This window comes from Falco biarmicus, chromosome 3 (genome assembly GCF_023638135.1).
Source record: "Falco biarmicus isolate bFalBia1 chromosome 3, bFalBia1.pri, whole genome shotgun sequence".
In the NCBI taxonomy this organism is placed as follows: Eukaryota; Metazoa; Chordata; class Aves; order Falconiformes; family Falconidae; genus Falco; species Falco biarmicus.
Window position 1 is genome coordinate 25,874,279 of NC_079290.1, and position 17,277 is coordinate 25,891,555.

At 37.0% G+C, this 17,277-nt stretch overlaps 1 protein-coding gene across 7 annotated transcripts in view; it reads right to left on the reverse strand.

The window, feature by feature from the left end:
• The window catches only part of OXR1 (oxidation resistance 1), a 290,302-nt gene that overhangs the window by 37,666 nt on the left and 235,359 nt on the right, over window positions 1–17,277 (reverse strand). For all 7 annotated transcript variants that reach the window (XM_056331091.1, XM_056331087.1, XM_056331090.1 and 4 more), the window contains 3 exons: window positions 12,754–12,906; window positions 6,763–6,947; window positions 2,514–3,307 (listed from right to left, as the gene is read on the reverse strand). In XM_056331091.1, coding sequence (XP_056187066.1) covers window positions 2,514–3,307; window positions 6,763–6,947; window positions 12,754–12,906 — 1,132 coding nt within the window. The remainder of the gene's footprint in view (window positions 1–2,513; window positions 3,308–6,762; window positions 6,948–12,753; window positions 12,907–17,277) is intronic.

The window sequence follows — 17,277 nt, forward strand, 5'->3', positions numbered from 1 at the left end:
GAGTGAGATTATATAGATCCAGCTAAGAGAGAATTAGAAAAATTTAGCCCTGCCCCCAAATCTCAAAAGGACTATTTAAGACACTTTTTTCTGGTGTGTTCTCCAATACATTTTTGTATATTTAACACAGAATTAATCAGAAAAAAGCTTCTAGTAATGACTGTTGTGTGTCTTAGGTGTTTTTTTTTTTCTTTTCAACCTGTCAACACCCAACTAAGCAGCAAACAGACATGATCTTTAATGAGATTTCAGCTTGTTTATACACACACAAAGTTATAGACCATTACAACTTCTCCAAGTATCTCCTAAATCTAGCTTTTATTTCACTCCAGTGGTAACTGTGCCTGTATGAAGAGACAACAATATAAGAGTCCTGGGTAATTTTTTTTTTTTTAAAAAAAAGGCAACATTCAAGGGAGACCTTTTTAACTCTTCTAGTCTACTCACTGTTAACAAGTTGCATTGCATCACCTATCCAACATTCAAAACAAACAGATCATTAATAACACACTCAAAAATGTGACCTCTGCGAAAACCAAGACATGGTAGTTCCCCAAAATCTTAAATTTCAAAACCCCCACAAAAGAGAAGCAATTAAACTAAAAGTCTTTACTATACGCAGGAGATAAAAAGGCTATCTAGGTAAACTAATGAAACAAAACTCAGAGTATGACTACTTTGGAGTTTTAGTCCCATAGACAGAATATTGCACTGTTTCTTGTGTTTCCTAAAACTTGCTGGTTTTACTGACATATTGTTAATAGACCTGTCATATTTAGTCTTTGATGACCTTCAAGAGGTTAAGAAATACATCTATGCTTTTACCTTGGCTCTATTTAAACTTGCCAGTAGACAAAGCCAGTAGAAGCTTCACCAAATCTGTCTAGCTTGAGAAATATTAATTCATAATTTACTGTTTTATTTGCATTATGCTAATACAACATGCAAGAATAAGAAACATACAATAATGCCAATTGAATTTGGACTGAAATAATTGGCAAAAACCTCCAGAAAGTAACCTGTGCTTTTCTTTGTTTCTGTATTATCCCCACAGCCTGCAGTGAGGCTGTAACACCACATGCAGGTTTCCACCCAGCACTCCTTATTCTGACCATATGCAGACACTTTTTTGATTATGTACTGTTACACAGTATGTACATACAAATTGCATCATGCATGAAAACACTGCAGATGCACTCACTGATACAATCTTTTAGAAAACCACCAGAACTAAAGCATCTAATATAACTGAATTACAAACAATATTGATGCTTGCATTTTTTAGAAGTCACTATCAGCAGCTACTGCTAGCTGACATTTTTGCCAGAGGATTTCCTCTAATATTTAAGGCATTTTACACCTTGTAAGTCAAGCTTATCACAGAATGATGCAACTATTAACCGGCTTCAGATTTCAAAATTCAGTTACTTCCGTAACAGAAGGAAGAAAACAAACCGCAAAACCATCATATCAGATTCTGAAGCATAAGGTAAATTTCTGTCAGCCAAAGAATATACCCCTCTATTCAATACTATCTCAACTTTTAACAATTTGTGTAAATAATCTGACCTTCAAATGCACCTATAATGCCTGTCACTAGATTGTTTTCTTTCAAGCCCCCAAAATATTGTACAAATAAAACAACTAGCTTATCTCCATTAGTAAGATGCTAAGGCATCAGAAAGTGACCTATGAATTTTTTATAAAGCAAAATCAAACACATACAGAAGCATCTTTAAGTTACTTACAAAAGATGCAGCATTTTTATATGAATCTAGTAACTTCAGCCTTCCAACATAACTTCCAACTAACAACCCCAGGGCCTGATCTTGTAAAGGAGGAAAGGTACTCAAGAAACAAACCTAGTTGTTCCCATATTCATAGCATTAGCTTATTACCATGCAGGTCTTTATCCTAAGAAATGCTTTGTGTGTGCTAAAACTCATTCTAATCAGCATAGAAGTATGACAAGATGCAAGTGAAACAAGAGTTCTGGATGTATCAGTGTTAAAACTCCAGTGTTTGTTGCTCACATCATAAATGGTAACCACAAGGTAGACATGCTACAGGTAAGATGAAATTCATTCCCTGAAATTCATTCATACACATGTACATTGAGATCACAATTTAAGCAACAGCTAGGTAATTGCTAAAGAACATGTTTAATTTTGAGCTCTACTGTGACCAATGCATCACGGACCTAATTTTACAGGCTCATTTAAGTCTTCCCTACTAAGATACTATATTGCTGTATGACCGCAAATATAATTTCAGTGAGGAAAAATGACAGCAACAAATGTATCTGCATCTTCAGTTTCCTGAGGAGTATTTTCCCCGCTGGTTTATATAAGGTACAACTTAGGCATATCTTCAAGCCAATAAGAAATACAAGCAATATATTTGGGGAGATATGTTCTACAGAATGAAAACTGACAGGAATTCTAACGAGCTGGAACGGGATACATCATAAATCTGAAGGCTAACGCTGTATTTTCAAGTAATGACTCACTCACCTTCTAACTGCCCATCTCCTGCAGTCACAGTTTTCTGACTAATTTCTTTCTGTGAATCCTGTTGCACGTTCTCTCTTTGCTGCTTCGTTTGTTGCATAGTGTGGGTCTTCCAAAGTTTGCGGAGTTCCTCAGCTTCTGTCTCAGAGTCTTGAGTTTGCTCTCTCACTACTTTTCCTTTGCTGGTTGTCTTTTTCTTTTGAGAGTCTCTGGTATCTTTACAACATGGATATTCCTCTTCCATCTTACTGTCTCTTTCTGGTTCTTTCCCTAGTGAGGAATCTTGATTGTTGCCCACTGCTGCCTCTTGGTCATGCTCTTCACTACCATGTGATCCTTGCAAAGATTGCTGGAGGACATCTGCAATATTTTCACTGGGTTCTTGTACTCCCTTTATAGACATTTCAACACCTTCTGAACTTAAGCTGTGGGTGCCAAACTGTTTAACATTTACAACCATTTCAGCACTCGGTTTTAAGTCACTGGCAGCTTCATTTGAGTCTGAAATGATTGTTAAACATTCGGCACTAGTCTGGTTTATTGTCTGGACAGATTCTGATGATGCTCCAGAAGATTTCTCTTGTCGAAGCTCATCTGAGGAAACAAGTTCCTCACGTATTGGAGAAAGTTCTGATTCTGTGAAGACATCTTCTGAAAGGGACTCCTCTGTGCTCCTTGGGGCAGTGCTAGCACTGTCATTGCCTGTATCCCGAATCCTGGAATCCATTTCATCTGTATTACTCTTCGCAGCTTTCTTGGAATAGCAAGGTTCCCTTACAGACAGCTGTTCTACATCTCTGTTGAGCAAATAAGAATGTTGTTATAGCAGGTGCCTTTTACATCAAGCTCTTTTCTTTACTAAGTTTTGTTTAATGCTGAAAAATTTGAAGGCGCTTTAAAAAAAAAACCACAACAAAAAACCCCCACAAAAGCCACCAACCCCACAGTGAAAAAAACCCAAACTTAATCCAGAGCATCAGGAATAAGAAACAAACATAAACCATGTTCTTGTAACAGTAAACTCATAGCAGACCTTTTGGCAGCATGACACAGTTAAGACTTCTAAACTTCACGACACTGCGTTCACAAGGAGAACCTTTCCTATGACACCAACAGGATTGTTTGAGATGATTAAAGTGCAAAAATAAAATAAAACCCGGGTGAACAACAACAAAAAGCTACACACAACCATAATCTCCAATACTAGGTAGAAACAGAAGGTAGAAATCTTCCATGGTCTTTTAAGCTTTGTCTATCAAAGAGGCCAGTACAATTCTATAGATATGTCCCACCCTATCATGACGTTGACACCTAGCTCACTGGTAAGAAATGAATGGCAGAAATCATCTGGTCCAACCTTAACTACCTAAGCTAGTCAATGAAGAACAGCAGGAACCATCAGAGTAGATCTTTCCATTCTGCCTATGGAAAATACCCAAAACAGTTATAGCTTCTTCATCAGTCTGGTACATAAATTTGAGGCAACCTGTTATACAAAATAAATTGCAAAGTACTTGATACAATGAAACAGTTATGAGATGAGACATCAAATGTTGATAAACAGCGTAAGAAAAAAGCAAGCATAACTCCCCCCCCCCCTTATTTTCCACAAAGGATGTAATATTCAAACCTGCCTTTCAAAATACACTACCCAGGAATTCTACGAGTTTTAGAAAAGGATGACTGCAAGGGGACTGTGAACATGCTCAGCTAGATCTACATGACTCATACTCTTCCACTGTTGTTGAAAAAATTAAGCAGTACACAACCTTCATAAAAAAGTTCTCATATTTAAACATACTTCTGACTGGAGTTCTCAGTATCATCTCCCTTGTTACCACAAGCGTATTACATCATCCATTACCTAGTACCAAATGCTTTTAAGTAGCTTGTACCTTAACATCCCATCTTGAAGAAGGATAAATCCACTCCACATTTTGAAAACTTTTTATTCAGTTAAGTCATATTACTGACATTACTGATACATCGCTAAAATTCAGGATGTTTGCAAAGCATATGCACCCTCTTACCCAAGTGTTAACACAAAGCTCACATTAAGCCTGTGCTGATATAGTAATTTTGCCTACAAAGTACGTGGATTAGTTTAGGATTTATCACCTATTAGACTGGCTCTTTCCTTAATATTTCAGGATTATGCTGTTAATAGGTTCTCTTGGACAAGCACAATATAAGGGTCATGAAATTCGTAAAACATCTGTATGTTTTCAGGTAAGATTTTTTTGGTCCCAGTTTCAGCATAGATTGTGGCTTATACATAGAAACCATACAACATGAAATTGCAGGTTTAAGCAGCAAAGAATTCATCAGGTTTGTGATCAGTTTCCATTATATCAATAATCATATTTTCAGCATTCAGATTGTTTTTCCAGTTTCAAACAAGCTTGACAGCTGGCAAAATTGGAAGAGGAAGAGAGGGTTAATTATAGCAGTGGAATATGTAGGGGATAAAAAACAAGTAGTGGAAAAACATGATTTAAGTCTCAAATACCTTGAGACACACAGGTCTTGGCAGATCTAGCTGTAGCTGTTGGGACTTCTGGTTACAGAATTAAATTTTATTTTCCCCAAATTTTATGAACATGCTTCAAATTTCAATGAAGTTTAAGGCACCAAAGTGCTGGAACTGAAGAAAATGCTAAGTTAGTATTCCATGTAATAGTTTGTGAAGTTGACAGAAGAGGTCAGCAGCACTGGACACACAGGGCTCTGAACACAGTGTGACCTTTTATTATTAGACATGTTTTTATTCCATATTGACTTATAATATAAACAAAACAGAAAACACACGTGCTACAAGAGCACTAGAATTTTCAGAGCATGGAAGGTAAATTTTAAGTCAACACTGAGTCATGAAGAAACTAAGTATGCCAAGATGACCACTTGTTTTGCAACTGCAATATAATGATTCAAACAGGTAGATTAAAGTGATCTAGTTTTCAAAATCTCATTACTTGCACTATACATCAATTGAAGTCGAAACTCTGAGCAACTTTTAAAAACTCAATCTGGAAAACAAATGTCCAGAAAGCAATCGCGTTGAAGACATCACTGTTCTACGTCAAAAGCCCCAGAAGTACTGCTATAGCAATGCATACATTTGTTGTTCTTTCCAGACAGACATGACTTCAGGCAGCGAACAAGACCATGCCAAGACGCCAGTTTACTACCAGGTCTCTGCTGAAATCAAGCTTAAAAATGGTGCAAGAGAAGTTATATCTTCTGGGTCTCCAGATATTTAAGATTATCAATAGTGTATGCTTATCTATTACCCGTAAGAACTGTACAAGGGCATTTTCCAGAGTTAATTAGTATCTTTACACCTTTCTTAAAATGGTTCCTTTTAGGAGTGACACATCAGGCAAACAGCTTTGCCCTCTCATACCTATAGACAACTCTACCTTGGTTAAAGCAGCCCATTTCCCTGAACTAAGATGGTCATGGTAGTCTGCAAATGTTTGCACTTTATGAACGGTGACAGGTAAAATGGCATAATTTTCATTATTTTTTTTTTATCCCTTTTTTGCTTTAGTGTCAGAATTTATCCTACTTCTGAGGACAGTGTAAAAATTAGGCAGACAGACCAGGATAAAGGTTTCTCATAATGCTGTTTAAAGTCAATTTTTATGCCTATCATGCTAAACACCAGCGATTAAAGTTCATCAATCCAGATTCACTCTGTTCACCCCAAACAAGGCTACACCTAAAGGCAAATATGCAGTTCTTTCCCTAGCCAAAAAGGGAAAAATATGCTCCTAATGCCATAAAATTACACATAAATCTCAAAATTAACCTTATAACCATTTATCAGAGCATTAGGAGTTTGAGAAGCAAGTGGAAAATGGTAAACAAAGATTTGCACCTAAAGCTAAGGTGGACTTTTCTATTCTATACACGAGTTTTTAAATTACCAAAGAATCAAACACATCTGTTACTGTTTTCATAGAGGGGAAGGGACAGAGGAAGTGGTGTCGTCCCTCTTGCTATACGCTGATTTTTAAGAGACTGTTGGAGAAAACTAGAATCCATGTATCTAGAAAAGGATTTATTCTATATAGTATATAAGATCCAAGAAGTTAAGGTAAAGCGTGTTTTTTCCAGGGTCTTTCCAAGCCAATCTTTGATATTGTTCTTCAGAAGGAAAACAACAGCACAAAATGTAGTTTTGCTATGGTCAGCAATATGGCTACAGTTAATATTTACTCAAAGCTTTGTAAATATTATTCAGTCTTACATGGTTAATGAATCCTTAATTTTGCTGTCCACAATTTCCTTATACAGAGCAGCTGACATCACTTCTTCCATTGGACACATGATGCCATACTCTTCACAGCCATTCTCTTGGACCAGAGGATCCATTTTATGAGGATCAAACATTATATTATTTGGCGTCACTAGCAGCACACCATTGACCGTACCCTAAAACGAGAGGGAAAAGAAATGGTAAATTTTCTCTTTCATATTTCAGCTTATTCTTCATTGTTTTTGTAGGTAAAAGGTGTTTTCTAATTGTTTTTAAAGCATCTTTATATTTAAAGCAACTTTATACAGTTTCTTGTGTTTTGTAGTTATCTAGAAACAGAACTGTTTTTCTGGAGAAGCAAATTAACACCATTTACTTTCCCAAGCAGTTTTGTTCCTCACAATGAATTAACAGTTGGGTTGAGTAAAACAAAAAAAAACAAACCAAAAAAAAAACCCCAAAAAACAACCAAACCAAACAAAAAAGAACAATCAACCACAAAAAAAAAACCCAACCAAAAAACAAGGGGAAGGGCCTTGCACCCTAAAGGACATGCTAGGCAGCTGCTCTGAGGAAAAGATACATCCTTCCCAGATAACCACAGGGCTAATTGCTAGTTTCGCAAGAAACTTAGAAACTTCAAGCACTGTTGAAAACCTGACTTTTAAAACATCTCACTTTCCATTTTAACTAAAGAATAATAAAAAAAAAAAAAGAAATGTCTTCCAAAACAGTCAATTATCTTCATTTTCTTTCCACAAAAGCAACAGCAGTATCTGATACAAGTCATTCTGACTTAATGAACCTCTTGACTGACCGAACAAATACATTTATAGAATTAAACTTTATTAAAAGTATTAACAATTTTTGAAGATGCAGCTGCATCAAGATGCAGGTTTGGATGGATTTAATCATAACAACACTGCTGCAGTACATGAATACAAGTAGATTTTAAACTTCCTAGTACAAAAAAATTTAAGAATGTTGATACGTATACTATGAACTGTAGGGTTCTTACAATACACATACCAAGCCAAACTTACAAAACACTTAAGACTTTTTTTTATTGCCTGCTAAGGAAATGCATTAAACTGTTAAAACAATAGAGTCCGAGTTACAAAATGGGGGAAATCTAGCTTTAAGCAGGATGATAAGTGATCCTTCAGTTACAGAACTTGAATCCTTTACAGATTTAGAAACACATTCAAAATCTTTGTGTTGATATGGGTAGGTGAGAGCATAGAGAGGGCTGCTTCATGTGCTGCTGAAGCTCATCAGGAATTGAATAAATACGCAGCTCGCTGATAAAATGTTTAGTAATTACAAACATAGTGTATTGGGGGGATTGTTTTCAAGAAGACATATCAGCTGTTGAAAGTACTCTGTATTTGGTCATATCTAGAGTAGTCTAAAAAATAAATTTAACATGACTGCAGAAGTCAGTGAGTCTACTCAAAAGTAGTAGACAATCAAGAGATTTCTTCTCTTTAAGCAAATACTACATCCATAAATTCAGTATGTAATGCAGGAAAGCAGCACCATTTCTAGATCTGAGCTCTTTCATTAATGACCACACATGAAGGTGGAATTTTATTAATATTCTGCAGATCTGACCCAGAAAAGTTAAGGCCATAGCCTTGATGGCAGTTGGGACTAAATAACCATTGTAGGTCCTTTCCAACTGAAGTATTCTATTCTATTACTTCACTGCCCATATGTTGCATGTTCTTCAGAACAGCCAGGTTAGAGAAAATAACAAAAAGTAAGGTTGTGTGACTGCTGTATCTGAAGGGTTTAAACATTCAACACCAAATTCTAAAATTACATACTACCCAGTAGAAACAATCAGGAATCAAGTTCATTGGAAAACTCTTCATTTCAAGGCTAAGATTTTGTCTTCCCTTGCTCACTATTTCATGAATGTTCCTTGATAAATTAAGTACACAGTAAGTACTAAAGCTTTTGAGGCAATGAAAGGAGGTGACATTTTTCTATGAAGGGGTGAGCTGTAACAACTGACATATCACCTGTGTTAACAAGGTTCAATGCTTTACTTGTGCTCTGAAAAGCAAGTTAAAAGACTACTTTAGCTGGCAGCCCAGGTCAAAAACTCATTAAAGAATATTTGATTGTGAAATAAGTTAACTTTCATAAGTCAATTTAACATTGCTTATCTGAACAGTAGAGTCACGTTAGAATAATACATATGAAGAACCAGTCTGCTCCTCATTCAATCATCTTGGTTCCTTGCTTTTGGAGCAGGGAGAAAGTTCTAAAGCCTCTCTCTCTGGCCTAGTTGAGCTGCTGAAAATAATTTGACTGTGAATATATTCTTCAAAGCGAAGAATAACATGAGGGCTTATTTACTAAGCAAAGCACTTTCTATGCTCTCACCTACCCATATCAACACAAAGATATGAGCTCAGTTTTTCCTTTGTGGTCATATTCTGTCATGATGTGTCTTCAGCACAGATCCCTTCTATGTAAGCCAAGTATTTGCTGAACATTTTAGAAACAGCTCTGGCTATTTTATACAAATTCAATTTTCAAAATATTTTCAAAAAAGTATTTTTACCAGCAAGATTGGCCAACAGCATGCATACTATGAACTTCTATATGACTCCAGTATAGCACCAGCATTTGCTCTAACCACCTAGTTTTCTAGTCCTGGAGGAAAAAAATAATTTAAAAAAGTCTACAAGCAACTAAATTGATCATGGAAAACAGTGTTTTCAGACATACTCCACCAAATAAGTTGTTACTTATTTCTCTTGGACCATGCTTCTAATTCATTGCTGAGGCAGGGGAAAAAATATCAAAAAGTCTGTCAATGAAACTGAAGTAAAAATGAAGACTCTGCATATAGCTACTGAGTAGTTCAACATGATACTGTTACAGGAAGTTCTGGTTTGTGAACAAAACTCCCAGAAATACCACTTGTAGAAGTCAAGTTTCCTGCATGCGAGACATTCTAAAGACAGAAAATGAATTTCTATTCCAGTGAAGTTCAGATTTTACAGCCTCAAGAACAAATGCTGAGCCACTTTATTACTGAAAAACATGCAGACAACACACTAGGTTATTAAAAACAGATCTCTCCTGTCTTAAAGCTAGTCCAGAAAATTATTAATCTAGATAACCAAGAGCATGCATATTTAATTAGATTAAACTGCACCTGCATGCAGACACTCAATTCTGCATCAGTTTCAACTTCTCTCCATTAAAGTTCCTTAAACCTCATGAAGAAGGGAGCTTTAAATTCTACACAATACCAGAGACAGAAGTTTGAACAATCATTACAAAGGGAGGATTAGAGCCAAACTTTATGACATAGGTAAGCCCAAACATTAAGATTAGGCAGTTCAGTAAAACACACTGGAAGTTTGGGAGGATTTCCTGACAAGTGGTTTTCAAACAGGTGTTAGCTCTAAATAATTCCATTGCGTTCTTGAACACACAATGCAGAAGAAAAACTAACTCACAATTTATGAAACTTTTATCATAAAGATAACAATATAGTTTTATTCTTTATTTCTTGCAGAAGTTTTGAACCTCAGTGTCCACTTTTTCACTTTATGAATGATATATTTGTGGGGTTTGTGCCTGTATTTCCAGGTTGGTGGTTTTATTTGTTTTGGGGTTTTTTTGGTGGTTTTTTTTTTTTTAAGCCTTAGTGTTAGTAGTTTACCTACTACTTTTCAAAACAAGGCAAGTAAACTAGCAAACATAAGAAACAAAAAAGAATTTCAAAGCTCCTCTATTAGTTTTAGTTTCAATCAAGCAGACTGTTTAGGATACCTTTTCCTGCCTCCAACAAATAGTGCAAAGAATGAAAAACCAGAGCAACACACTTCTACAAAGAACCAGACTGTGGCTGCAAGAAAGGGCATGCCTACATACACAATAAACAGTGAGTTAAGATGCAACTCTGCAGCACACCCGTTACACTGATGTATTCTCTGACCAGGATGTGGCATAATCATAGCACCCCATTTTTAACTATGCCCAACACCCTGCCTCTAACACAAGCCATAGCCAGGTGACAGAGAGCAAATAGTAACACAGCAGATGTTTCCAGGTTCCAGTCACTCCATCTCAGATAATTTATGCGTGCTTGCGTAGGATGTCACAGGTGTGATTAAAACCAACACAAAGTATAAGCAGTCTTGAAAAGCAAGACCTGAGGCTGTCTTACTTTAATGCAAGCCCTTTTGTGTATGTGAAATGAAACATAATGAAAAATAGGTTTTCACTAGATTTTAGTTTATGAGCATCAGTCACAGTGATGACAAACTTCACATCTGAAGCCCTATATAACAGTTAATTATGAGCTTAAAAATCACTTTCAGTGTGGGAAGGAGAAGATCAATCTTTTAAGCTTTCTCCAGAAAACCTTTGAAGATTTATCATCCTGCATCATCAGGAAAGGAGAGGGTAAGACAACATGCCAGAAGACATTCCTACCACATATGACACAAAGGCTAAATTACATGCTAAACTTAAGGAATCTGGCACTCAAATCTGAGCAAGTTAATAATTATTTGCCTCCCCACCCACCTCCCCAGGTTCAGACTGATGCTGCAGTAGATACACAACTCTTTAGAAACCGAATTCTCCTTGAAGCTCTTAGAAAATAGGCTGTAGAGATACAAGCCAAAAACAGATGCTGGGAACACTCCCCATAATATTCTGATGAGGAATTACAGAACATGAATAATATAATCTAGTGTTAAAATTTAGAGCATGTTTTTCCAGTACAGCCAGTTTCTAACAGAGGCTCACAGTTCTCAACTCCTCTGCATCACAGCACTTAACCAGTGTTACAGTTACCGGTAAGTAAGAGCTTGGCTAGGATCAACCTAAGAAGTCACCCAGGGACAGAATGCAAGGAGTGAAGTAAATTAACCGCAAAAGTACACCAAAGTAACAAACAAAGCTTTTACCAGTACTTTCGCTCCAACTTCTAACATACAGCTCTTCCCAATATACCTGCACTGTCAAAAGGCTTCAAGTCTAGATATATATCGATCTGCAATCCTTTCCCTTGCCAAAGACAAAAAAACAATACGCAGTTTTAGGTGAATCTTGTTAATCTGTTTATCATTAGTGTAACTTATCTGCAAGCCTACTGCTGAGCAACACAATCAGAAGTATTTGTATATACATACTCAAGACTCCTGGTGAAGGAGGAAATACTATGATTGTTTTGAATTTCTTTGCATTCATTCCACTTGAGTGAAGACATGCTTTTTGATGATTGAAGTGTCTAATAGCAATTTTTTGTTGGGGTGGGAGAGCAATAGATTTTATTCTTTCCTAAAGTGTTCTGAGGTAAAGCCTTTTGACGTTATCTCAGTCTCTAAAAATCTGCAGAAGACTTGTGCACCAATGAGCCGAATGGAAATTAATTAAGTGCACTAACTTGGAGGCATTTCTGTAATGACACTGCTGAGAGAACCGTAACTACTGCTGCAAAAAAGAAAAATAAGTAAAAGACCCCAGTATTTCTACCATACTATACCCAATGCAGAAGTGTTTGTTTACAGAATCAAAGGTTAATCCTGCTCATACTGTTCTGCTTTAGGAAAACAGAAGTAAAGGTAGCCAACTACATATTTTGTCATAGTTTAAGGCATGCACCTCTTCACTGTAAGTAAAGAGAATTATTTATGAGAGGTATTAACATAACAAACAGCCCTCATGCCCTCAACACTAGAGAATCACTTAATAGGATGGCTATAGGGAAGTTTGTCACAGGTTAATCCCATATTAACTGCCCGCACCATGTCCAAGAAACAAGTGGTCTGGGAATCCAAAGGAAATAGTGAATAGAAAACCTGAATATTTTTATATAGACATATGTATGTATATAAGCTGATCCATCTACCTATCAGTAACTAAATTTTACTGCATGTTTATGGTTTAAATGTACTCAATTTTTGCATCCCATATAGTAACAGTAAAACCTGAATGTTTAAGTACCTTGCCATTAGTGATGTACTTGCAATTAATTTTTAGAAATTTCTCTGTAAATGCTTCCTCCTCTTCGGAGGTAGATGATACCACTCTTGTAGGACGAACACATACATGTCCTGTTGAAGCAACCAACTCTTTCTGTTGGACTCCATCTGGATCCTAAAAGGGAATATTAAAGAACAAACAAACAAACAACAACTTAGCAACCTGGCTTTTTTGATATTAACTTTAAGAGATCTTCTATTGTGTAAATTTTTTCTTTGACACGAAAGCAAACTTAAAAATGGGGTTCCAAATCCACGGAGGTTTAGAAGGACTACTTCGACCTGACAGTGTACATAACTAATGAAGCAAAGCTTAACCAGCCCATAATAAGAAATGCAGGTGGGCAAAGACACACAGAATCAACCTGGGAATAAACAACAAAATAATGATCAGAACTCACAGAGGGATACTATCTGATATACTGTCACATGCAAAATTTGAGAGGAAGTTAGCAGAAAGGGTTACTTTCCAGCTTCAACAGAAGTGCTATTAAATGTCTCCCATAATAGTATACCCACTGTCGGAACGTCAGCTAGTCCAACCCTGTGCTCAGAGCAGGCCTAAGCCTGCATTAGATCATGTTGCTCATGGCCTTTCCAGTTAAGTCTTCAAGGCTGGAGAATCCACAGCCTTTTCAGGAAACCTGTGTTTAACCATCCTCACAGTGAAAAATATTTTCCTGTTATTTGACCAGGACCTCTCACGCAGCAACTTGTAGCTGTTGCTGCTCATTGTTTTACAATGGGCCTCTGAAGACCCCAACTCTCCTTTCGCTCCCTCTGACCTGTCTACTAGGTAGTACAACACAGAAGTCATGCTGTCCATTAGTATTTTCTTCTCCAGACTAAAAAACAAACAGTTCTTGGCTAATCCTTGTGCCTCATATGTTTCCATTCCCTGAACATCTTAATAGCATGTCAATCTTTGCCTTATACTGGAGGTGCCAGAAGTGGACGTAACACTGCAAATGCAGCTTCACAAGCCCCCCCAGGCAGTGGAATAACTATTTCCCTTAACCTGTTGGTATTCCTCTTTCATCTGCCACCTGGCATGCGATTAGCCTTCACCATCACAAGCAGACATTGTTCAACATCTCCACCAAGACGCTAGCCTGTATCTCTCCTTGGCCCTTAGCCTTTTTCTGCAAAGCTGCTACACAGCTACCAATCCTCACCTTGTACTGCCAAGTGAGGCTCTTTCTCTCCCAGACAGGTCTTTGCTGTTGTTGAACTTCATAAGGTTTCTGCTACTTCATCTCTCCAGTGTCTCTCTGATGAGCAGCCCTTGCCCTTCCCTTCAGTGTATTGACCACTTTCCCCAGTTTTTGCTGTCCTCCTGGCCCAAGCTTGCTGACAGTGCATTCTGTCTTCTGTCCCACCAGTCAAGTCACTGATGGGCAGATTATCAACAGTATTAGCCCCAACAGGAATACTCAAGGATTTGTAACTATTGCCACAGAAAAACAAAAAATTACCAACCACACAGACAAATGCTAAACCTCTTTGAGCCCAAAGATCCTGTCAATTATTCCAACCCATCTTGAAGCACACCCATTCAGGTCACATTTCCCCAGTGTTACAACACAGCTGCCTTAGGACAGTGTCAAAGGCCTAGCTCTAGTCAAGGTAAAACAACATGCACCACTCTTCCCTCCTATCTGCTGAGCCAGTCATCTCATCACAGAAAGCAATCACTTCAGTCAGGCACGATATACCCTTTGCAAATTCCCTCTGGCTATTTCCAACCATCTTAGTCTTTCACATGCCTGGACATAACTTCCAAAGGGTTTCCTTCATGACTTTCCTGGGCAGATAATAGGAAGAGTTCTGTAGCTTGCACTCTAACAGTACATCTAACAAAGCAGTGAACATGGAAACCATACCATGGACAGGATAGACAGTGAAAAAAATATGTTTTCAAAGAAAAGCTACATGTATAGCACGCAGGTTGCACCAAAGCCTGTTTTATAGTCACAGCAGCCCTGGTTTAGAGCTTAACCAACATCTGAAGACTGCCATTTCATAAATAATTGCTAATTTTACTTACTAATAAAAAAACCACTATTTATAAAAAAGCGTGAACTATGTTTCCTCTGGTTTTCTGCTTTGCTGTTTAGTTCTATTCACTAGTACAGATTGCAGCTAAATGCCTTTAACCATATCCAGGAACACTATGCACAATTGTTTTCAGCTCACCATCTCACCTGGCACTACTTTAACCTTTGTCAGCATCTTTTAATTTTAGTTAGAAAGCAAACAAAAGAAGCCAAAGCAACTTATAGAACACTGAACTGGGTTTTGCTGAAAAAGCTAATGGGGATACAACTAAAACCCAAACTTCCTGGAGATTAATCCTTCTTCTATATATGCATTTCTTCTAAAAATTACGTGGTCACCTTTGTGATGCATGTAACTTAGCAAGCACTGCAACAGTCCTCAGCTGATATCCAAGTCCACTGTGAATAAGCCAGCTATTTCTCATTCATATTGCCACGTGACACAGAAGCAAACAAACTACTAGGAGCAGACTTTGAAATTTAATAATTACACCGTTGTCACTAATTATTTTTAAGTGGATTTTAAATTTTGTAAGGTAGTAAAGCTTATTGGAACTTCTCAAATACGTGCACATCACGCTGTTGAATGAAGAAACCCTTCCAAAACCCAGCAGCATAAGAAAGGTTTTAAAAAAAAATAATATCTGAGTTCTTACACACACACTGACACTAACAAACTTACTGAAATACACACTAAAATTCTAGCTTAAGTGTAGCAACATAAAAAAACATGACAGGGTTATGCAGGTCATATTAGCCCCATGCTGTTTTGTATTTAGTCACATGGTTGTGTTAAGTTACTCACATGTTTTATCAAACAAAAGAACAGAACATATCATAGTTTATATTTTGCCTCAGATTTTGCTTAGTCATCTCACTCAATTTCTAGCAAGAACTCATTGATTTCAACGACTGTAAAAGAGAGAAAACTGCTTTACATTATACAGGGAGAATAATGTATCCTCTTTACCCTGAAATATGCTTAAATTTAAACTGCAAATCTGGAGTCAAAATTGGAGCAGAGTCGAAAGATGACAGAAATCCATACAGAGGCATTAGAGAATGTATGCTAGTATTCTTTCGCTCATAAGCACAACAGTCAGCAAAGAGAGGAGAGAAACCTGGAAAACAGGTGCTAAAAGGAAGAACAAACCCTCCAGCTTTAATTGCCCAAGTGGAAGTTAAGTGCTTTTGTGTTGCTGGATAGACTTTTTGAAGAACAAAACCAAACACACACACACACACAGAGAGTCCACATTGACAAGTGGAAGTGATATCTGTTTCCTGCTTTCTTTTGACAAACTGTATTTAGGAATCTCCCTTCCCTCCTCACGTGTACTTTGAAAGACCTCAGAAACTTTTTATATTGTCACATTGCTTGTTTGACTTTCCCTGAAGCATTTATGAACTGCTTGGAGCGATCCTTGACATGTAATGATATGCACAGAACAGCCCTGCAACAATACAATGTCAGTTACATGAAATTTAACACTCAAATTGTTGCTAACATTGAACTGCCTACACTAAACAAAACCACCTTTTGCGTAAAAGGATTTTAACTTTAAAATATTTTAATCTTTGTTTCTTCTACATTTTCAAGCTTTTATTTCTGCTTTGTGCATACACTCAATAGAAGTTCCAAATAAACTACAGATATGATTACATGATTAAGCCTCCTTATCTACTACATAAAACAAGCTATACAAATTAATTCACAAGAGCAAAAATAAAGTATTTTTCTGATATGGGATCTAGTTTATTGTAGGAAGAGCTCTGATTTCTCATAGTAAAGCTAACTATTTTCCCTTGAGTAACTGCTCACAACATATGCTATATGGGTAAGCCTATCCTAACACTTACAGTCATTCTGAGACTGATATGGAAAAAATGTATTCTTGCAGACTAGTCTGTTTCCTCTGCTACACCACCTTCTGTTTTCCATAAAACATAAAAGAAATTACTCTGTACAAATGACAGCAGACATCTCACGAGATCAGGCGTACTAGGTCAGACTAAAGGCGTAACAGCAAAACCAAACATTAATTTTCAGTAGAAGGGTCATCACAGCCTTTGTAATGCAGCTTGGGAACGTATTCACCAACAAAGCAATACCTTTAAATATAAACTTCTCTGGAACAAGTCATGCAAGCAAATAAATAAATGCTTTAAATCTCAAAACATCCTAAACTTTGAGCATACAGAACCCTGGAGTATACATTTGACAGCTTGACTGAGTACTATCAGGTAGTGTTATCAAAAAAGCTTGTTATCCAAGACAAAAGATAATAACTGGTAGAAGAATCACAGTGACATATTAAGAAACATCTGAATAAGGTCATAATTGCACGAACTGCAGAGAAGCTCAGGCTCTGATACTGCATCTTTCTGGTTGGAGTTCTTGTCTTGGAATTCTGTTAACAGTAAAGAGT